This window comes from Lutjanus erythropterus, chromosome 17, assembly GCF_056507025.1.
Source record: "Lutjanus erythropterus isolate fLutEry1 chromosome 17, fLutEry1.hap2, whole genome shotgun sequence".
Classification (NCBI taxonomy): domain Eukaryota; kingdom Metazoa; phylum Chordata; class Actinopteri; order Lutjaniformes; family Lutjanidae; genus Lutjanus; species Lutjanus erythropterus.
Window position 1 is genome coordinate 36,690,770 of NC_139333.1, and position 23,446 is coordinate 36,714,215.

General features: G+C 42.6%; 1 protein-coding gene across 3 annotated transcripts in view; it reads left to right on the forward strand.

Annotated features, from left to right (window-relative positions):
- Window positions 1–22,866, forward strand: part of ccdc57 (coiled-coil domain containing 57) — a 54,765-nt gene extending 31,899 nt beyond the window's left edge. For 2 of the 3 annotated variants that reach the window (XM_084740904.1, XM_084740906.1), the window contains exons 12-19: window positions 6,781–7,030; window positions 7,331–7,513; window positions 7,794–7,873; window positions 8,148–8,376; window positions 9,458–9,555; window positions 17,914–18,051; window positions 18,221–18,377; window positions 22,011–22,866. In XM_084740904.1, the coding sequence (XP_084597030.1) occupies window positions 6,781–7,030; window positions 7,331–7,513; window positions 7,794–7,873; window positions 8,148–8,376; window positions 9,458–9,555; window positions 17,914–18,051; window positions 18,221–18,377; window positions 22,011–22,222 (1,347 nt within the window). In that variant the 3' untranslated portion in view covers window positions 22,223–22,866. The remainder of the gene's footprint in view (window positions 1–6,780; window positions 7,031–7,330; window positions 7,514–7,793; window positions 7,874–8,147; window positions 8,377–9,457; window positions 9,556–17,913; window positions 18,052–18,220; window positions 18,378–22,010) is intronic. The other variant, XM_084740905.1, reaches the window with a different exon arrangement.
- Window positions 22,867–23,446: the final 580 nt, after the last annotated feature.

The following is a 23,446-nucleotide window of genomic DNA, read 5'->3' on the forward strand; positions in this document are numbered from 1 at the left end:
TACAGTCAAACTCCAAGTTGTTGTTTTCATAATAGAATGGACAATGTAGACGGCCTCTGAATATTATTTTGTTTGAGGATAACTGAAGGGACAGTATTGACAGCATTTGCCATTTTGCCAAGACTTAATGCACAAACTATTTGTATAGCGAGCGCTGTTGACTCTTGTTTATGGGTGTACAACCACTATTACATTACAAGGGCAGCAAACTACATTACAGTTGACTGCTGGTGTATAGTATTTCTTGCTTCTCATCTGTCTTCAAAGATGAGTTTAGGACAAGTATGTAAGTATTTGTTAGGTTAAGTGTCAGTTTAGACATCTGTTACAGTTCAAATATGTGTTTTTTTCTGTACCTTTTTTTCTTTATGGGAAGAACTCTTTGTATGTAATCCTGTGTGTTTGTTGTTGATACCTTGCTCTGTGCTACTCACTCTATTTGGCTGACTTTTCATGTTACCATATCACTCCAAAGTCTGATATTAAGGTTAAATGGCTGATACAGGTCAGAGAGACAGGCTGGGATCCATTAGGTTTGCAAACTGGAATGTCAAGGGTCTTGGCGGACCAATCAAACGAGCCAGAGTATTTGCACATCTTAAGACTATGAAAACAGAAATTGTCTTTCTTCAGGAAAAACGTTTATGTGACCATACTATACTGTGCAAGGCCTGGACGGGACGGGACAGATTTTTCACTCTAGCTTCAACACCTGCTCAAGAGGTACAGCCATTTTACTGCACAGACAGCTACAGTTTTCACTGGGACAAATTATATCAGACTTATTATTACTATTACTATTATTATTGTTGCAAACTGTTTCTGTCTATGACTCTAACTGGGATTGCCCTAATTTATGTCTTCCTTATTCTCTGTAATTCCATGCTTGGATTCACACCATCTTATATTGGGTGGAGACCTTAATTTAGTTGCTAACCCTACCCTTGACAAATCAGTGAAATTATGTGAATATTCTGCACTAGTCATCTCAGATCACACCCCGCTTCTATTATATTTGGAATTGGTTCTTAAATGTGAAAAGCATCCAAATTGGAGATTGAACATTGGTTTATTATCTTCAAAAAATATATATTTCTGAGAAGATTTCCTTCTTTATTCAAAATAATAAATCAGATTCAATTTCTCTTTCTGTGCTATGGGAAACTTTTAAAGTAGTAATACCTGGGGAGATCATTTGTACAATGTGAGAGTACACAAGCAGGAAAAACAAAGGCAACAGGAGCTGATGGAGGCTATTCTGCAAATTGACAGACAGCAGTCCTCTTCTCTGAGACCCAGTCTTCAGATGGAGAGACTCAAGTGCCAAACCAAATTTGATCTTGTATCCACGAATAAAGCAGAACTTCCTCTAAAGTGCACAAAGAGTACCTACTATGAGTATGGCAACAAAGCCAGTCAACTGCTAACATTGCAACTTAAGCGTCAACCTTGATTCATTACTAAAATTTACAAAAGCCCTCAAACTGTAGTTACAGACTCAACTGAGATAAATAAGGTTTTTGCTCTTTATTACACCAATTTTCACAAGTCAGAAGTCAAAGTTCATTTTGGCCCTCTTTTTATGATACACTTTCAAAAGCCCTCAATAGACCTGTGGTCCCAAGCCCCTTGACCTCTATTTTTGGTGTTCCTGAAGAAATTACCTGTTGTACTTCAAAAGAGAGTAGTAATCATTGCTTTTGCCTCTGTGGTTGCCCGTAGGCATATCTTACTTCACTGGAAGGATCAGTTATATCTCTATTATGCTCAGTGGTCACAGTCTCTCTCCAATTTTTTTATTTTTTTTATTTCGTAGTTAAAAATGCTTGCAATCAATTAATCATGAATAATGTTTACTTTTTCTTATTTTTTCTCATTTTAAGGTGAAGTTACCTTATTCAACAAATGGCTCTGCCAGACAAAATTTCTACAAAATTGAAAGTACTGGTGTCATCAGCTTAAGTAAAAGTATTAGTTACTTTCAATGTTGATGTGACAGTCACCTCTCCAAACTAGGGTTGCAAATTTTGTGTGTTTTCCTTAACCAATAGTTGAAAATGCTAATAATCATTTATCATTAATCATTAATAATTTGTAAGATACTAAACATGTTTTTTCCTCATTTCCTCTTTTTTTGTTCGATTGTCATTATATCTCATTTTAAGTGTAAGAATTGCTGCAAATAGTTCCACCAATTAACAATTACACAAAAAACAATTATGCTGATTAAAGGTAACTATGTTGATTAAATACTGTAATCCATACTTAAACACAAGTAAAAGTAAAGACTTGAAAATTTACTCATAAAAGTACAAGTACCCAAGAAACTACTTTATTACAGTAACTTGAGTATTTCTAATTAGATGCTTCCACCACTGCATTTGGTAGAACCATTCTTTTGTCTACCATCTGTGCCTGTATGCACAGCTGTATAGCAAACCAAAATATTTTTTAGCACAAGTATATAAACCTTATCATGATATACTGTTATATACAGGCAGTTATCAGGTCAGATATTCAAGCATGTTTACTTTTTTTAAATCATAAATTTAAAAAAATGGATTGTATAGTAATTTATTGATTTTTTTTCGCACAAAAGTAGTTTGTAATCAGCAAAATTAGTAAAAGTCAAATCTTGTCAATATATTGTTGATGAAACTACAATCAGTTAGGACAAGTACTGAAAAAGGTTAAACTGAACTGTTTAACACACAATCAGGATATTTACTAAACTTTTCACAAACTACTGCCACAGACATTAATATTTAAATTACTGCAGTTTTTCAGTTTAGCTCTATATTTGTTATGTGGTCTGTATAGAAATATTTTGAGTTTAATAAAAAGGGAACTTTGCAGCATATTTATTTGGCCACTCTGTGCTCTGCACTGAACTGAAGGCAGCCCAGATGTAGTTCCTGTATAATACTGTAGTGGTGTTATAGTCCCCCTGGTGGCCTCACTACATAAAATACTTTGAGTCTAAAAGTCCAGTCTTCTAGGTTTCACAGTCTTCTGTAAGGCTGACATCTGCAGGTGCAAATCAACACACTAGTGAAGCACACACAGTGTGCTTGAATTGAGACACTTCGGGTGACTCTCCTTGGTGTGTTTTGACAAAGGAGTTGATGTAACTTGGTAACCATGGAGATGGATGCTCCATATTCTCCACGAGGCAGTAGGAGTACATTTCAGTGAGTGAAGAACAGGTATGAGCTACTCAATAACAGCTCAGCTATTGCAGTGTGATAGTGTTACACTCAGATATTGCCCATCTTTGCCCAAGTAGTTGCTGAAACATCATGAATAGAATTCCACCTGCAGCACTGCTCTAACTTGTGCTCAGGCAAGCATGGAAGTTGTTCCATTTGGTTCAACACTTGTGTTGCACTGTGATGGAAGTGAGAAACCTCACAACTGGCAGATGCAACCACATAATTTATGAGTTGAAGCTTGAATCTGTTGTTTATAGCAAGTTGGAGTAATTGTGCAAGCAAGGCTGAGAGTCCCATTCCAGGTGATCAGTGTTGGCTAGCAACATGTTGCTGCTAGCATTGTCATGTATGCATGATATGATTTTTCTGTTTAGTCTTCAGTGTTCAGTAGAATGGTGGAAAGCATATTTGCCAGGTTTTCAGCAGTATGCTTCTTTGCTTCCGTCTGCAGAACAACACTCTTTATTTCATGGTTGAATATGTAATGACAGGTGGTAGTTATTGGGGAGTAACAGATTACTTGTAACAAGATTACATAATTACATGACAGTATGGTCTTAATGTTGGAGTTGAAGATTTTGAGCTTTGTCCTGAGTGAGATATTTTTGGATTTCCAGATCTTGTTTAGGATGTTGAATGCTGTTCTTGCTTTACCAATTCTTGCCTTAACATCCTTCTCTGTTCTCTGTTCCCCCTGTTAGTCACCTGCTTCCACCTCTCATGACGGGGACATAGTAGTAGAAAGGCTCTCTCAAAAAACCAACTCTAACACTACAGAAGAATATTTTGAACTGTAGGTGGTGATGCTGGTGACCAGGATGGTGTGTAGGTAAAAGTGCACACCCTAGAATACGTTTATGTCTGAATGTAAAGTGTGAATAGCATATTTAACAAACAAAACATATTAGGCTAAAAAAAATGTAACATATTATCTATTGAGGTAATCCAAAAGTAACTGAAAGTAATCAGGTAATTACGTTTATATTGTGATACTTGGATTACATTACTGAACACATTTTTTAAACTGGTCATTAGCAACTGTATTGGAATACATTTTTAAGTAACCCTCCCTAGCTTAAGCTTGCATGTGTGCTTGCATATCAGTGACAGGTGATTGTATCCATGAATTTGTGGTCAGAAACAGCTTTTCAAAACTTGTCAACAGGGTTTTGCTTTATCATCAAACTCTGGCTCAAACAAATGCCATCAAACTTTGATTTCATCTGGTGATAGACAGCCATTGATTATTGATCTGTGGATGAGCCACCACCTTCTGCTGGGTGCTTCACTCTCAAACGACTGTGCATAGTTGTTGTAGTTGCTGTAGGCTCGATGCCGCACGATACTTGGCACATGTATTAGTTGTGGTGGCAAAAATCGGTATACACATGTATGCCCAGACGAACAAAAAAAAAGTCTATAGGGACACATAGTTGGAACTAGGGATGTAACGATACATTATGAAACAGTTAAAAATCAATACAAATGTGTGATGACTGAAATCAGTTGAGATGAAATATGAATCGTGATGCCATTTTTAAAGAGCAAAGGTATGTGTGCTTCTGACAGAGCTGGTTGGATATACTGTATGTAATTGTGCACACTTCAAACTTCAGAAACACTTTCAAATTCTGTTTCCTACACCCACAGTAGTGTTAGTGGGACAGAGGAGTGAGGAGTGAGGATGGGAGGAGGAGATGAGGAGAACCAGGAGATTTGTCTCCTCGCTTTGAAAATCTTTTCTTTTTGTTTCCTCCTGGTAAATCCGTCATACTGGCATCGTTTGCACTCCTGGCGTACCTGCTTCTTAAAGGTGATGAGTGCCAACTTTCTCGTAGGCTTATTGCATGTTCGGCCTAAACTCCCTGGTGAATTAATGAGGGCATTTGGGCACATCTGATAGGTGTATCCCGCTGTGTGCTGGTGGTCAGAACAGGGCAGGATACCCCTGCACTCATGGCGCAAGATGGCAAAAGTGGATTTGGACACACCTTAATTTGTTAAAGATAAGAGAAAATACATGTTGCAGTTTTTATATATTTAAATATATGTATGTATATATATATATATACACAAACTATGCAATGAATGTATATATATATATATATATATATACACAAACTATGCAATGAATGTATATATATATATATATATATATATATATATATATATATATATATATATAATATATATATATTTTAAATATACATTCATTGCATAATTTGTGTTTTGCAGCTACACCCTACCTTAGACATGTTTTTTGTCTGAGAAATAATTACAGGAATATTTTTCAGTTAAAAATTTGTGAAAAAATTGTATCTTAAAGCCAGTATTGGAAATCGTATCAAATCATGACGTGAATGTATTGTTACATCCCTAGCTGAAACCCAACAGGAAGTCAGCCATTTTGAATTTAATGATCAATTTTTGTGTTCTCCACGTGTTGTATTTTCAGTCTTCTCTCCTTCATCTTACCACATCAAAACTGTGTACCATCTAGACTACTTTGTCATTTAAAGTTATTAAAAGACTTTGTAAACTCTGAATGGTGTGGCTGTTGTGTGGCATCAAGTTTTGATGTCTCACCATGAAACACGAAATGACTATAACTTTGTTAAAACTTCAGATGTTTGATTAGAGTCCTGGCCTGAACACATCTGCATGACAATATTCAGTCATAGTTATAGCGCCACCTGCTGGCAACAGGAAAAATGACATGTTTTAGTCTGTGAGGCGATCCTCCTAACAGGTTGACCATATCAAATTTAAATGTGATCAGAAAAGTCTAGCATGTTGATCATGCTGTATTGTGACAATCGTGATGTTTTATCAGAAAGGGTTGCCCTGATGGGACAACACACTCTGATTTTTCGCCATAACACATGAAGTTCTGTGTACATTGTCCAGTCTACTCCAAATGTCACATGTTTGATCAGATCCTGGCCTGAAGACATATACATGCCAATCAGGTGCTTTAGTCATAGTTACTGCATGCCCTGGCTTGCGCAGAGGTGCGAGGGCCTGTCCAGTGCTTCTTGCAGCTTTAATTTATATACTATTTCTACTGTTTTTCTATTATTCAAAAGTCAAGGCCCCGTCCTTAATATATACACAAGTATATTCATATATGTAAAGTACAAGTAAAGTACAAGTATCTTATATAATTACAGTTCTTGAATAAAATTGCTTTGATCACATCGCACTGGACCGAAGCTACTGTGAGCTGTAAGGCAGGAAAACAATCAAGAGGCAGCTGTCAGAAAACAAAAAAGTAAAATTGTGTGGAAAATAGACAAACTAGTTATTTCAGCATTAAATTTAATACATTTAATACATCTTTGAATGTACATTAATCTGTCTGTCTCACTTACTGTTTCTGCTGATTATTGTCTGTGTGTGTGTGGCCATGTGACCATGCTTCAGTTTTCACACCTACCTTGACAAATGAAATTCAAACATTTGGTAAATATCCACCAGTGAATGCAGTTAAGTTCATTTACAGAATACAAAAACATGAAGATGCATACAGCCCACTGTTCTGTCCCAATGAGTGTCAATCTGCCCACAGGGTCTCACACCAAAGGTAGATTCTTTGGCATCAGAAGAGATTCGATGTCTGCAGGAGCAGAACAGCATACTGCGGGCTGTGATTGCTCAGATGAGGAAGGACATGGAGGGTCTAGGCCATTTCCCACCCCATCCCCAGGCCCAGACACATTCTTCCTCTCCTCAGACAGTTCATCAAGGAGCCCCTGCTCAGATGGCCACTGGACATCTGGCCAAATACACTGAAATTTCCTCCGACAACAGCCTAACAGGTGTGGACAGCACTCTTTACACAGATAGCTTTCAGTGAAAAAGTCATATTCATTACTGCGTATAGTGCGGCAAGCTACACTGACCTTTTTATTGTTTAACTCCAGGTGACAATTACATAAAGATAAACCTTTACTGTGGCTTAGATCAAACTAATGGTCAGACTTTAGATAGACATTTAAATTCTGTTATTATGGATTCTTCTTTTTTGTCACTTGGTGCTACTGGTGCTACTGACAAAATTAAGACTATAGCTGAACACTACAGACCAGTCTAAAATGTCTTGTTGAAACTGGTCCCAGACTACACTCAGGCTCTGGAGCAGGAGGTATCCCAACTAAAGGCTCGATGTAGGCACCTTGAGGGGCAGCTAGATGGTTCTGCAGGGCTGCCCAGCCTGGCTCCAGCCACAGACAAACCCACAGAGAACCTGACACTCAGAGTTCCAGACAACACAAACAGACAGACCAAGGAACTTAAGCATGGTATGTTTTAATACATCATTTACGCTTGTGTGTTGCATTTAAGAGTTATGGTGTTACAGCTGTACCACCTTTACATGAACGTAATTGTGCATAAATACTGAAAAGACAGAATGTTGGAGATTTAATTATTTAGGAAAATATAACCCAACACAACATTCAGTTCAAATGTTAAATCTATATTAATCCATCCTTATTAGGCTTGTGCATAATAAAAATTTATGTACAGCCATTTAATGTCTTAATTCATCTTTTTCCTCTATTTTGTGGTATGAATCCTCAGATGGTCTGAACCCAGAGAAACATTCCATCACCTCTGCTCTGACCAAGCAGGAGGTCAGAGGGATACACATCATGGAACAGGTACTGAAGGAAATCAGTCAACTAGTTGAAGCTAACCCATCAGTTCAATTCAGGTGACTGTCTGGACCAGACCAGTCCCATGACTTTTTTCTAATGTTAACATGAAAACGTCCAAAGTGGGCAAGATAATTGCCTTTCATTATTATTAATCAGTCCTGTTTTCTGTTGCCCCAGCAAAACTGACCACCAGTTAATTGTGGAGATGATGGGAAGATATGTAATAAACTGTTGCAGAAACCCAGTTCCTTTACGTTGCATCTAATCTTCCTTCCAGAGAGCACAGCTCCAAGAGGAGAACCCATATGTGCAGCAGCAGCAGGCCTCAGGTCTGATGTCAGGTGATTTGTCTGAAAACGTGCAGGGTGCTAAAAACAAGCCACCTCTCCTGCATAGCAGACTGAAGCAGGCAGCGCTCTGTATTGCCCGCTTGAGCAGAGAGAAACATCAGCTGATAGAGATGGGCAACCGCCTCCGTGGCCAGATCACCACTGCTGGACTGAAAGGTACAATAACAGTCACACTCACCACCCACACGCACTACATTACAGAGCAGGCACTGTTATCACCACCATGTGTAATTATCACTAGCTACAGTAACTGACCATAACTCATCTGCTGGGTTTTTGTGGCTGTTGATTAGGTGTTAAGGTTCCTGCTGCCTATCTGGGAAGACTCTTGCTAAATGTTCTGACAATTTGACAACCACAGTAATGCTTTCGGTGTCCCTGTTAAGCTGACAGGATTTATCCTTTTTTCCATGTCATTCACTCCTTGTACCCATTGGCCAAGAGCAGTATTCCAAAACTTTTTTCCTGGCGACCCACATTTTAAAAATGACAAACCATCATGACTCAACTCACAATAGGCCTACTCAATAAATTCTGTGAAGAGTTTGTGCATGAATGAAAGTTCCTGACTGCTTTTCACCTTATATTATCTTGACACATTATTGAAAACATATACACATTAAAACTTTAGAAATGAGAAATAAATTTTGTTTAGGCTGAGGTAACAGGCCATCTCATTGCTTTTATTTATTCTCATCAGGAAAACAATATAGGCAATTTTAGCCTTCTTTATAAATGAGACTAAATAAGTGCAATTTAGACAGTAATTACAGGCTCTTGGTTTTTTCTCTGATCAGTAAAAATTATACATATTTTAAATGCTTTATAAAAAGGTGTGCTACAGATATAAATTTTGAATTTGTATAATTCTTCCATAGTCTTCTGTTTATTTGGGGACCCAAATAAAATCTTGTGTGACCCACCTGTGGGTCCAAACCCAGTCTTTGGGAATGCCTGGCCTTTCTCTTTCTCTTTCACACATCAAACCAGCAGACCACCAATTAAAATTGTGACTTAGAGTCAGTTTATTAGCTTCACATTCAGTGCAATCCAATACAACAACTACAGCAAAACCTAGCTTGTTCAGTTTCTTTTGACAGAATCTGTGGTCATTGTAGAGACTATAGTTTGTGGTGCTACTGAATACTTTTATTGCATTTTATGAAAAGATGTTCTTAATATTCACCATCACGATTTATCAAAACTTGAATAACAGGCTATTTGTAATCTCTCATAGGGTGCTTTCCAGAGAGGGACTCCTCCACAGATAAAGCAGGAGACCAACATGACCGGCTGTCAGTCCTGGAACAACTGCAGTACCAGCTCACCACACAAGTATCTGCTCCAGCTTAGTTTTCCAAGTTCTTTCGTCTATAATCTGCTTTTCTTCTATATCTCACAGTCAGGCATTTATCTCTGTCCCCTGTGTCACTGTGTTCATTTTGTACCTCTTCACATTCACCAATTGTAATGGGAACTAGAAAAGAAGGTGCATTTTAGTATCCAATGGTTAGCAGCAAGCTGAATAGCAAGAATTGTCTCTAATACTGCCCCTTCAGTTATACTGTAAAAGCTTATTAATTTCATTTAACTGACAGTAAAAAACACTGAGAGAGGAGAGAAACTACATTTAAAAACAAAAAGATTCTGTGTTAAGATAGAAAAGTAGTGACAGCTGAACATAAAGACACTTTTAAAAATTCTTTCTCTCTGCTCTCCTGCACACACATGAGGTCAGTTATCACAACACTCGCTTGTTGGAGTGGGACAGAAAGGGGGCTCACCAGCGCGACATGACTGCAGCCCGCTTGGAAGCGAGTCGGGCTTACAGTTCATGTCAGGCACACAGGCAAGCAGGCGTACAAAAGCATGGTGTCATTTACTTACCTGTAAACAGCGTGGTCAGCCTCTCCATGGTGCTGCTGCACACAGGTTTGCAAGCAAACATCAAGATAAATCCACTTTTTAATCCCAAAACTTTAAAGAACAAACTCTGAGCTCTCATCTGGCCAGTGAGCACTTCCGTAATTGTTTCATTAACTGCTGCTACAGAGGGGCTGAGAGGCAGGAGTATAAATAAATCTGCTTTTTCATCTCAAAAGTTTCAAAAACAAATGCCTGGTCTGGCCGGTCTGCTGCTCCATGATTTCTTCGTTGTTGATGCAGAAGGTTGAAGCAGGAGTGAGGATAAATCCTCTTTTTAATCCCAAAAGTTTGAAATATACACTCTGAGCTCCTCTCCTGCCAGTAAAGTAGCCGGCATCCCAGCAACTCCAGTGTTTTTTTTATCTCCAGAGGCGCCAGTCTGCTGCAGACCATCTTCTGAAGAGCTCCCTGGCTCTGAGCAGTTGTTTGTTGGCTCTGTGATACATGTGAATCAACACAACTGAAGGTGAACTCAGAAGTAACCGAGTGAGTTGACAAACTCCTTGATCATGTTGCTCATTAGGCTCTTTTCTCTTTAATATAATGCCATTTTATAGTGACTTTTCCTGCAGTAGTTTCCGTCATTGATTCAGAGTCTCACCGAAGGATCATGCACATGCAGCTGCACTAGTAGGAGTACCCAAGGTCCTAGAAGACCTGTGATTGGTTTAAGTTTACCGTCACGTGGCAGATTCTCTAAATGCTGAGAACAGAGCCATAGAGGAGCTGCAGAAGTGCAGCTCTCTCCCAGAACAGCTGATTTACAATATGCTGAAAGGTTTTTATGAAATTATTTCTCAGTTATACCAAAACAATGTTGCCTACTGGAACTCTAAATGAACAAGTCAAAACATGGATAGTCTAGCCCAACTTGAGGACTGGGGGAAGACAGGAGGTAGGTTCAGACTGATCTGGTTAGTGATCAACCCATTCTGCCTTCTGAGAAATAGCTGCTATGATGCTCAATAAATTACCTATAGACGAGCAACCTTGTGAAAATGGCCATTTGTTCTTGTACAGGATGTTACATGTTGAAAAACAGCTGAGCACAGAGAAATGTTGTCACTTTGGTATGTGTGTCATGCTGCAGAGAAGTGCTGGTCTGATGCAAAACACCTGTTGAGCCAGGCTAGCTGTTTCCCACTGTCCAGTTTTGTTAAGCTGATTATTGGTTGTATACTTAACACACAGACATGAGATTGATATCAATCTTGTCCACTCAGTCATGGCAGGAAAATAAATAAGTGTACTTTCAAAAATGCTGTTGCATTTGCAGTTGCTGTGCAGCTGAAGTCCTCATATTAAGATAATTCAGAACAGGAACACTGTCACACTGTCATTGCCGTCATTACAGAGGAAATTTTTGTTTTTTCTCTGGCATGCATTTAAAGCATTTTTTGTCTGTTGTTTTGCTTTTCAATTAAAGCTATGGTAGGCAGCCTTTTTCTGGCATCAATTGGCAATAATTCCTTTATAACCTTTCAGCATATGGAATCAAGTGGTCTGAGACTGAACTAGACTTCTGCACCTCCTCTTGGCTCTGTTTTCAGCCTTTAGGAAATCTGGCTCATGACAGTAGACTTAAACCAATCACAGGTCATCTAGAGACTTGACAGTAGGTACCTGGAGACTAGACAAGATCAGGAGGCCGCAGCAGGAGGTGGTGACAAAAAGCTGCAGTCAAATCGGACAGTTTCCACCAGACTTCAGAGAAAATACAGGAAGAGACACTAACATCCTGTTAGATCACCTGTAGGTTACCTGAAGTTTGCAGACCACGTTCATAGCTGAAGCAATACAGTGTGTTGGGTGGTAAGGGTGTAAGATGAATTGTGGAAAATCCGTCCAGCTGGAAGGCTGATGAAGGCAGGGCAGAGGGGGAGCCAGAGACCTCAGGCGGACGGCCCAAGGGCAGGGCAGAGGCGGAGCCAGAGACCTCAGGTGGGCGGCCAAAGGGCAGGGCAGAGGCGGAGAAGCTGCAGTCAAATCGGACAGTTTCCACCAGACTTCAGAGAAAATACAGGAAGAGACACTAACATCCTGTTAGATCACCTGTAGGTTACCTGAAGTTTGCAGACCACGTTCATAGCTGAAGCAATACAGTGTGTTGGGTGGTAAGGGTGTAAGATGAATTGTGGAAAATCCGTCCAGCTGGAAGGCTGATGAAGGCAGGGCAGAGGGGGAGCCAGAGACCTCAGGCGGACGGCCCAAGGGCAGGGCAGAGGCGGAGCCAGAGACCTCAGGTGGGCGGCCAAAGGGCAGGGCAGAGGCGGAGAAGCTGCAGTCAAATCGGACAGTTTCCACCAGACTTCAGAGAAAATACAGGAAGAGACACTAACATCCTGTTAGATCACCTGTAGGTTACCTGAAGTTTGCAGACCACGTTCATAGCTGAAGCAATACAGTTTGTTGGGTGGTAAGGGTGTAAGATGAATTGTGGAAAATCCGTCCAGCTGGAAGGCTGATGAAGGCAGGGCAGAGGGGGAGCCAGAGACCTCAGGTGGGCGGCCAAAGGGCAGGGCAGAGGCGGAGCCGGAGACCTCAGGCAGGCGGCCAGAGGGCAGGGCAGAGGCAGAGCCGGAGACCTCAGGCGGGCGGCCCGAGGGCAGAGCAGAGACCGAGCCGGAGACTTCAGGCGGACAGCCTGGAGCAAGTCCAGGGGAACAGAGCAGATCTGGGTGACAACCATGATGTTGATGATGAGGGCGAAGACAGCAGGACCCCTCTGGTGGCAGATGACGAGGGCGAAGATGGCAGGACCCCTCTGGTGGCAGACGACGAGGGTGAAGACGGCAGGACCCCTCTGGTAGCAGACGACGAGGGCGAAGACGGCAGGACCCCTCTGGTGGCAGATGGTGAAGGCGAAGACCCTGCGGAGACCGGCGGCGAAGGCGAAGTCCCTCTGGAGGCCAGCGATGGCAGCGAAAGCAAAGGCGAAGTCCCTCTGGAGGCTGGCGACGGCGGTGAAGACAAAAGCGAAGTCCCTCTGGAGGCCGGCGACGGCGGCGAAGGCAAAGACGAAGTCCCTCTGGAGGCCAGCGACGGCGACGAGGACCCTCTGGAGACGGGTGGTGAAGGCGAAGACAGAGCCCCTCAGGCGGATGAGCAGGAGGCCGGCGACCAAGGCAAGACCCCTAGGGCGGACGAGCAGGCAGCCGGCGGCACTGGCGAAGACGAAGGCGGGACCCCTCTGGCGGCCGGTGGCGCTGGCAAAGACGAAGGCGGGACCCCTCTGGCGGCCGGCGGTGCTGGCGAAGACGAAGGCGGGACCCCTCAGATGACCAGCACCCGGGAGATGAAGCAGTCTTCAGGCAAGCAGATAATGCCAGGGAGACTGGAGGCAGCTGCAGCTCAGGATGGGCAGGAGGTGATTGTGGCCCGGTCAGGGACTGGAGGAGGCTGCAGCACCAGTGGCCCAGCAGGAGCAATGATGGCGAGGACGGCCCAACCGGAGCAGGACCAGGAGCTGGTGATGGCGAGGACCGTCCCAGAACGACCCAGGAACTGGAGGCGATGGCTGCGGCGGCGGCCCAGCCGGAGCAAGAAATGGTGATGGCTGCGGCAGCGGGCGAAGCCCAGCTGGAGCAGGAACAAGCGATGGCCCAGCCGGAACAGGAACTGGTGATGGTGATGGTGATGGTGAAGGCTGCGGCAGCGGCCCAGCTGGAGCAGGAACTGGCGAAGGCTGCGGCGGCGGCGGCCCAGCCGAAACAGGAACTGGAGGAGTTCCAGCCAAAGCAGGAACCAGAACTGGAGGTGATGGCTGCGGCGGCGGCCCAGCCGGAGCAGGAACAGACGATGGCTGCGGCAGCGACGGCGGCCCAGCCGGAGCAGGAACAGGCGAAGGTTGCGGCAGCGACGGCGGCCCAGCCGGAGCAGGAACAGGCAAAGTCCCAGACGGAACAGGATCTGGTGATGGTGATGGCAGAGGCCGCGGCAGTGGCCCAGGCAAAGCAGGAACTGGCGAAGGCTGCGGCGGCGACGGCGACGGCCCAGCCGGAAGAGGAGATGGCTGTAGTGGCCCCACCGGGACAGGAGGTGATGGTGGCGGCGACCCAGCCGGAACAGGAAGTGGTGGCGGCGACCCAGCCGGAACAGGAAGTGGTGACGGCAACCCAGCCGGAACAGGCAGTGGTGACGGCGACCCAGCTGGAACAGGAGATAGCTGTGGTGGCCCCACCAGAACAGGAAGTGGTGGCAGCTGCAGTGGCGGCCCCACCAGGACAGGAAGTGGCTGCGGCCCAGCAAAAACAGGAGATGGCTGCGACCCAACCAGGACAGGAGATGGTGACGGCGACCCAGCTGGAACAGGAGGCAGCTGCAGTGGCCCCACCAGGACAGGAAGTGGTGGTGGCGGCAATGGTGGCCCCACCAGGGCTGAAGATGGTGACAGTGACCCAGCTGGAACAGGAAGCGGCGGCGACCCAGCCGGAACAGGAGATTGCTGCGGTGCCCTCACTGGGACAGGAAGTGGTGGCAGCAGCAGTGGGGGCCCCACCAGCACAGGAAGTGGCTGCGGCCCAGCCGGAACAGGAGATGGCTGCGACCCAACCAGGACAGGAGATGGTGACGGCAACCCAGTCAGAACAGGAGATGGCTGCAGTGGCCCCACTGGGACAGGAGATGCAGATGGCAGGCCCACCAGGACCGGAGAGGCAGCTGACAGGAGGATAGCAGGCTGTAGGCTAGCTCTTTCAGGAGCTGGCAGGGGAGTAGCAGGCACACAGCTAGCCACTCCTGGAGATGGAGCTGACAGGGGGCTAGCAGGCCGAAGGCTAGCCTTAACTGGAGCTGGCAGGAGACTAGCAGGCACACAGCTAGCAGTTTCTGGAGATGGAGCTGACAGGGGGCTAGCAGGCCGACGGCTAGCCGTAACTGGAGTTGGCAAGGGGCCTAAAAGCTGAGACGAAACCTGGGCCAAGATCATGCTTATCTGCTGAGCCCGGGCAGTTAGCGCTGAATATGTCTGCTTCTGGGTGGCCATTAAAGCAGCATGCTGCTGGAAAAGATTTTCCATTCTGTTGACACAGTTGTGCTCTCGGAAGGTGTGCGCTGGGTCCATTTTTGGCCAGACTGTACTGTAACGGGTGTATTTAGGACCCAAAAGCAGCACACTAGAAACTGGGATAGTGGGTAATGAAATTTAATGAAGTACACAAGCAGACAGGAACACAAGCAGACAAGGAAACGCAGGAAACAGCTCGCTCGTCAGGCTCGGGGCATACACAAAGTCTCTGGGTTTCAAGCTCGGGGATTGGGTCGAGCTGAGCCTGAACGCAGAACCAAGGGGGAGGACGTGAACCCTCGGACCCATACAGTTCCGTAACACAGTAGGCAGGAGATTAACACGTCATTGTGCTACATCAGACTAATATATCCAGCGTTAAATATTACAGTTACACAGAAAATTAGTATTATGTACAACACGTGGTGTTTGTTGTCAGAAGTAAGAGCCAATCAGAGCCTGCCAGCTTGTCGATCAGGTGACAGCCAGGCGTTTGCAGTCGGTGGAAAGCAGCTGCGATGCCTGGCTCTACAAACTGCGGCCGCCCCATCTCGTGAGGTTATTGTTGCCCACATGTGCATGACGTCAGTGCAAGTTGGGACCAAGTCGGACACAAATCTAACTGGCATGCATTGTGTGGCACAGGCCTGGCTCATCTCGAACGCACCTACAATATCTCACAAAAGTGAGTACACCCCTCACATTTCTGCAAATATTTAATTATATCTTTTCATGGGACAACACTGAAGAAATGACACTTTGATACAATGTAGTCAGTGCACAGCTTGTATAACAGTATAAATTTACTGTCCCCTCAAAATAACTCAACACACAGCACTAATGTCTAAACCGCTGGCAACAAAAGTGAGTACACCCCTAGGTGAAAATGTCTGAATTGGGCCCAAAGTGTCAATATTTTGTGTGGCCACCATTATTTTCCAGCATTACCTTAACCCTCTTGGGCGTGGAGTTCACCAGAGCTTCACAGGTTGCCACTGGAATCCTCTTCCACTCCTCCATGATGACATCACAGGGCTGGTGGATGTTAGAGACCTTGCGCTCCTCCACCTTCCGTTTGAGGATGCCCCACAGATGCTCAATAGGGTTTAGGTCTAAAGACATGCTTGGCCAGTCAATCACCTTTACCCTCAGCTTCTTTAGCAAGGCAGTGGTCATCTTGGAGGTGTGTTTGGGGTCGTTATCATGTTGGAATACTGCCCTGCGGCCCAGTTTCTGAAGGGAGGGTATCATGCTCTGCTTCAGTATGTCACAGTACATGTTGGCATTCATGGTTCCGTCAGTGAACTGTAGCTCCCCAGTGCCGGCAGCACTCATGCAGCCCCAGACCATGATACTCCCACCACCATGCTTGACTGTAGGCAAGACACACTTGTCTTTGTACTCCTCACCTGGTTGCCGCCAGACACGCTTGACACCATCTGAACCAAATAAGTTTATCTTGGTCTCATCAGACCACAGGACATGGTTCCAGTAATCCATGTCTTTAGTCTGCTTGTCTTTAGCAAACTGTTTATGGGCTTTCATGTGCATCATCTTTAGAAGAGGCTTCCTTCTGGGACGACAGCCATGCAGACCAATATGATGCAGTGAGCGGCGTATGGTCTGAGCACTGACAGGCTGACCCCCCACCCCTTCAACCTCTGCAGCAATGCTGGCAGCACTCATACGTCTGTTTTCCAAAGACAACCTCTGGATATGACACTGAGCACATGCACTCAACTTCTTTGGTCAACCATGGCGAGGCCTGTTCTGAGTGGAACCTGTCCTGTTAAACCGCTGTATGGTCTTGGCCACCATGCTGCAGCTCAGTTTCAGGGTGTTGGCAATCTTCTTATAGCCTAGGCCAACTTTATGTAGAGCAACAATTCTCACAACAAGGTAGCAGCTGTTAACTTTTCATTTGAGGTGATTTAGCCATTTTAATGGCTGAGATTTCCTCCTGACATGCAAGTGTTCCACCAAAACAAGTTCCATCTCAACATTTTGCAGAAGCTACACCTGGGCTTAGCTCTGCCCAAGATGTTTGTGATTGGTTTAAAGAAATGCAAACAAGGTAGGGTGTTTTTTCCACTATAGCAGAATGTGCATGTGTGGAGCCAGACCTCTCTGCAGTGCTGAGCACTGTGGAGAGAGGTATAGCTATGAAAGATTAGGTGATCACTATTACTGACTATATTTAACCTAATATAGTCAGTGTGAGCCTCTGAACACTAACAGAATATGGAATCTGCCTCAGCTTGTAAAATGACTGTGAAAATAACAAATGACTGTAACAAATTTTGTTTGTTTGTTTTTTACTACAAGAACAATTGTAAAATATCACTTCCGTGAGGCTGTTCAGGCAGTGACAGACCACAGGCTGAACTTGGCATTTCATTCTCACAGCTGTAGCAGAGCTGAAGCTGCATGTGGCATACGCATATATATTGTTCATTATAATTTTGATTAACATTAGAATGGCGTTCTTCTGTCTCAGTAATTATTAATACCACCAGATAAAACATCATACCATCTAACATTACACAGGCCGACATTTTTTGTTTCCTGTTTTTTGTACCCAAGTCGGTACCCATGTATACGACCCGTATAGGAGGACAAACACAAAGTGACAACATAAATAAAAAGATAGCCACCAAGACCACCGAATGAAAGACCTCAGAGGACAGCTTATTCTGGTGTTGTACACTTCTCTGAGCTACCTCTAGAGAGCGCAGTGGCTTAACTCATGCATCTGTCTTCAGGAGCTGCAGTATGCTCTGAGGCAGAGAGCTGACGCTTTTGCTGAACAACTCCTCACTGGAACCAACAACTCAGGTCCTGCAGCTAAAGGGGCTGCCAACCCTTGGTCCCAGGGCCACAAAACCTCAGATAGGCCTGAGGTAACTGCAAAATCTTCAATATTGCTTTGATTGATAAGCATATCTGTTGGTGCATAACTGTATCGGAGTCTAAAATATTTATATCATATAAACATTGTATATATACATTTCTAATTTACTAACACCCTGTATGTAAAACATCTTAAAATGAATGTACTCTCTTTTTTAGAGCTCCACAAACAAAGAGAACAATCTTCTGCTAAGACAGTCACAGAGTTTGTTGAGTCTGTCCAGGTCTCTATTGTCATCAGAAGAATCACTGTGGTCATTGAATGAGCTGTGGGAGAAACTGGACCATGGACTCAGTCCATCCATTTTCTCAGAAGGTAATGTTAATGTTGCTGATATTTGATGAATATGAAATGCTTCTTGCATAAGCCTAAAAGTCATAAACGATCAACATCATTCCTGGTATTCAGGTCAGAAAAATCCCATGTTTTCACTGGTTATGTTTGGAGTATTTATTTTATTTTTTGTTTTGAAAAAAAACATGTATATGTAAAAAAAAAAAAAAAATACAAAACAGCAACAAATAATAAATAACGAACAGACTTACAATGAGATGCATAAATTAACATGTGATGTCTAAAAAGGAGTATGAAGAAGCAACATGCTTGTCCAGCTCTACCCCTAATCCTAATCTATACTAATCCATCAATAATAAATCTATCACCTAAATCCACTCTCCTCCCCTATAGATCAACACCACATTTACACCACTGTACTTCTTAATACCTGATCAACATTTCCCCATATATAAAAAATACTATATGAGGAAAAAAGATAACAGTATCACCCTCAGCAGGCTTTACATTCATTTCAAAGCAATAGTTCACCCAAAAATGAAATTTCACTCAATATCTACTCAGCCCTGTGCTGATGTGAGGATGGGTGAAGATCTCAGTTCACAAAACACTCCCGGAGCTTCAGCAGAAAACAGCGTTGCAGCCAAATCCAGTACAATTGAACTGAATGGTAACCAGTTTTAAGTAAAAAAGAACACAAAATGTCTCCATACTGCTCGTGTGGTGTAATCCAAGTGTCCGTAGGTTGCGTCATTAAAATTTGACCCAAAAAGACACCATTTACACCATGTTTTTAGTCTAAATGTCAACTTTAGCCTCTGAGACCTGATCTCCGTGCACACGCCTGAAGTGGATACACAAGCTCTCGCCCAAGCGGCGCGACACGAGATGTACGAGATCTCGCAATACCTTCACATCTGTGTTTACATGCTACCTGGAAGCTACTCAGACTACAGAGAGAGATCTGCTTAGAAATAGTTACTTCTTATGCGCACAGTTGACTTTGCAAACTTTCAACAAAGAAAAAAATGTCCAAGGACTTCAACAGAGAAGAAAAACATAATTTCTTTGCTGCAGCTGCACCACTTGGGGCGAGAGCCTGTGTGCCCTCCTCAGGCGTGTGCACGAGAATCAGGTCTGAGAGGTTACAGTTGACATTTAGGCTAAAAACATGGTGTAAATGGCGTCTTTTTGGGTCAAAGTTTAATGATGCAGCTTGCGCTTGGATTACCTGGATTATTTTTTGTGTTATTTTTTTTACATTTTAAAAGTGGTCACCATTCACTTCAATTGTGCTGGATTTGGCTGCAATGCTGTTTTCTGCTGAAGCTCTGGGATTGTTTTGTGAACTGAGATCTTCACCCATCCTCACATCAGCACAGGGCTGAGTAGATATTGAGTGAAATTTCATTTTTGGATGAACTATCAATTTAACTATTTCTGTACCTTACAAAAATAATTTCTTTGTACATCTTTTCAAACTGTCTGATATTTTTACTTTGTTTGATTTCTCTGTGTTCCACAAATCCCACAAATTGATCTGCACATGCTTTTTAAGAGTGGTGAAGAGATACAGTATCCGCCATCTAAAAATATTTTTGTATGTTGCCAGAAAGTAAGTTATTTCTTGCTTTGTACATGACTTTAGCGGTTTTAAAATCCACCAGATCTATAAATTTCAATGCATGTTATTAGTGTGTTCCTGATATCCAACATTGTTTACTATTCTTATGGCTCTTTTTTGCAGTATGCATAATGGTTGTATGGTGGTTTTATATATATGTTGCCCCATACCTCAACACAATAATTTAGATATGCTAATACCAGAGAGCAGTACAGATTACAGAATACTTTATGATCCAGTAGTGTCCAGTGTCTGGTTTTGCCCAGAACTGACGCTCTTCATCAGCTTTGTTCGTACATATGTTATATGTAGTTTCCAGCAAATTTTGTGGTCTGTTACCACACCAAGAAATTTATTTTCATATACTCCTTCAATCACAACATTGTCTACCTTAATAAGTTGTAAGTTGTTCCCAGAGCAGACAATATTCGTATCATCTGCAAATGAAACAAATTCCAATATTTTTGATTCTTTGCATATGTTATTACTGTACAAAACATGAAGATTTATAGTAGTTTATAGAGTAGTTCATGTGCTTTTAATAGTTAAGATTTGTGTCTTATAATTAGACAAAGCATTAGCATAGTTAGCGTGAAAAAGGCTGGGCCTCATCCAACTAAGAAAAAAATGTAGCACCTACAATGAGAGAATCCTTCGCTGAGGGTTTGATGTATAATGGCAATATTAACAGTGATAATTCTCTCAGTTCTGCCGTGCACATATGTCAACCCCTTTGTCTTTCTGTCAAGATTATAAAAAATGACAGTTTATCTTGTGAAGTACCAGAATCAGGACCATTATGAACTGCTCAGAAAATTACTTGGTTATATATTATGTCCAATCAGTTATGGGAAATCACATCCAGGGAAATGATTGAGGCTTGAAGTCCTGTCTCATCATGCATTTTATCATCCTGTGGCCCAGTGACCTCACAGACTTGATGTGATGATAGTAGCATGTCACAGTAAGTATGTCCAGAATCTGTGAGGTCTCAGTCCACAACCTTGGGGGTAGACATGAGGATTTAGGGGTCCCTACAGGCTGCAGGGCTTTATGCAGCTGCTTATTTCACGTCTCTGACTGACTATACTGAATCATAAAGACCCTGTCTCTACCCAGCACGAAATACATAAAGTCCTTATGCATGTGTAGTTTTCTGTGAAAAGTGCGCCTGCAATTAATAACTCATCAAACTAGTGGGTGCAATGTTCCGTGTTAGGGACAGCCAGGTCCACTGGAAAGTCACGATGTCAAATGTCCTACAACCCCTCCACCCAGTATGAACAGTATTAACACATTTGCAGTGATTGGATCAGTGATGGACGGGAGGGATGTTGCTCAATTTGTGACTGCAGTATCTGTCAGCTCTCTAGGGAAAAGTTTCTCAACCAGGGCAGCTGCCAGATCAGGCTGAGACACAGTGATCAGCATCAGACCATTGAATCATTGTGAAACCAGACAAACCTGGAACAAGGTTTCAGTACACTTCTGATAACTGCCCTGGCTGGGTCAAAGAGCTTATTACAAATATCAAACAGCAGTTTGAGTAAAGATTAGATAAGGTTCTTATCCAGATCTTCATTTGCATCAAAATGCACATAGGAAATGGCAATCATGCTGTAGTATCATGTGCTAGTTTTTTTTTATTTTTTATTTAAGCAATTGCACAAGTTAATGAGGAAATATCTGATATTAAAATATTTAAAAACAGTGGATCCACATCTGCATCTACATTTGCACATAATGAAATAATGGCTGGTACCCTGGCCCATGCCTTAATTTCCATCCACCTTTCATTGAAATCTGCTAACATGACAATTATGGTAGCTTGGATGCATCCTCACACATAAAAAAAACATACACATCAAACACATCAACAAATGTAACTATTCCACATTTTCATTATTCTGGAATCATAAAGGAAACTATTGCTACGCATACTTGTGGATAAATAGACTATTACTATGGTGAAATATCAACCTTAACACCACATGAAAATGTGTAACACCTCATTTTTTCTGCACCTAAAGGTGAAGGTGAAGGTGAGCTGAGCAGAAGAGAGGTGGCTACGTTTGGTGGTGCGAGAGTCCACATGATGGTGCATGATGTCAGTGCTCAGCCCCAAACCAAGGTCCAGCAGAAGAGGAAGCCCTCTACAACACCATCAAGCACTACCATGAGCAGCCGACCTGCAGCCCTTGGCAGGATCAGCAAGATCAGAAACTACAACATTAAAGATTGACAAACAAATATAGGACAATCCATCAGTATATGATCATGGTCATGCAGAGTGCTACTCATTGTATGAAGACGTTTGTGTGAAATGTTCGATGGCTCAGGAGGAGCTTTACCAAATCTGAGGAAATGTCTTAGCAATCTAATCAAGGTTATCAAAGCCACAAATTTATAACAGAAAGTCTGCATTAAAAAATTGGGACATGGGATTTGAAATTGAGGGTCTAAGGAAAAGTTATCAAATTTCATTATGTGAAGACGAGAGTCCTGTTTAGAGAGCTTTATTTAAGCTAGTCCTTCACCAAGAAGTACTAGTCTGGATATCTCAACTCTACTGCTTTGATTTTTACTATTCATTTATAATCTGTCTCTAGTTAGTTCCCCATCTCTGCTACACATGCAAATCTCATCAGACAGTGACTCGTCTGGGAAATGAAGCTAGCGTCTACCAAAAAAGAGTAAGAAATGTGGTTTTCAACCAAAGTTAGGGTGCACTGGTGATTCATGGTTAAGCACTGACCATGAATTGCAACGTCGCTGGTTTATCATTACTTTGAGTACCATTATATGAACAGAAATCTCTATATATTTTCAAAATACATTAACTTATGTTGTTTTGAGTAAAATCTCCTTAGCTGTGAAAACTGAGTGTTTTGTAATTTTTTCAGGACGGAAAAAAAATATAATTTAAAACAAAATACTTTAAGAGCTTGTATTTATGTAATTGAAATACATTACTGAATGGCATTTTATTCTAAAATAAAACACATTGTTATCCCCAGGTTTAAATCGGAGAAAAAAAATTGTAGCCTAATCACAGTCTTTGGATAAATGTAAGTGATTCACTTGACATGTCCTAGCAGGTCTAGGAATGCCCTCATTGTGAACTACTGTATTTCATTTGTGGCCCTCATGAACAGTAGCTTGAGGAAAGAAGCTGCTTTAGTCTTTGGTACAAATTTCCCCTCAGATAAATCTATGCAATCAAATATGGTCAGATATTTCACGCTAATTCCAGGGTACTGAATGACACTAAAACACAACAACAATGAACAAAGAGCAATCAGCAAATACATGTACTCTACTGCAGTGGTGGACAGTAACGAAGTACATTTATTTGAGTACTGTACTTAAGTACATTTTTTGAGTATCTGTACTTTACTTGAGTATTTGTTTTTTTGGAAACTTCTGACTTTCACTCCACTACATTTCAAAGACAAATATTCTGCTT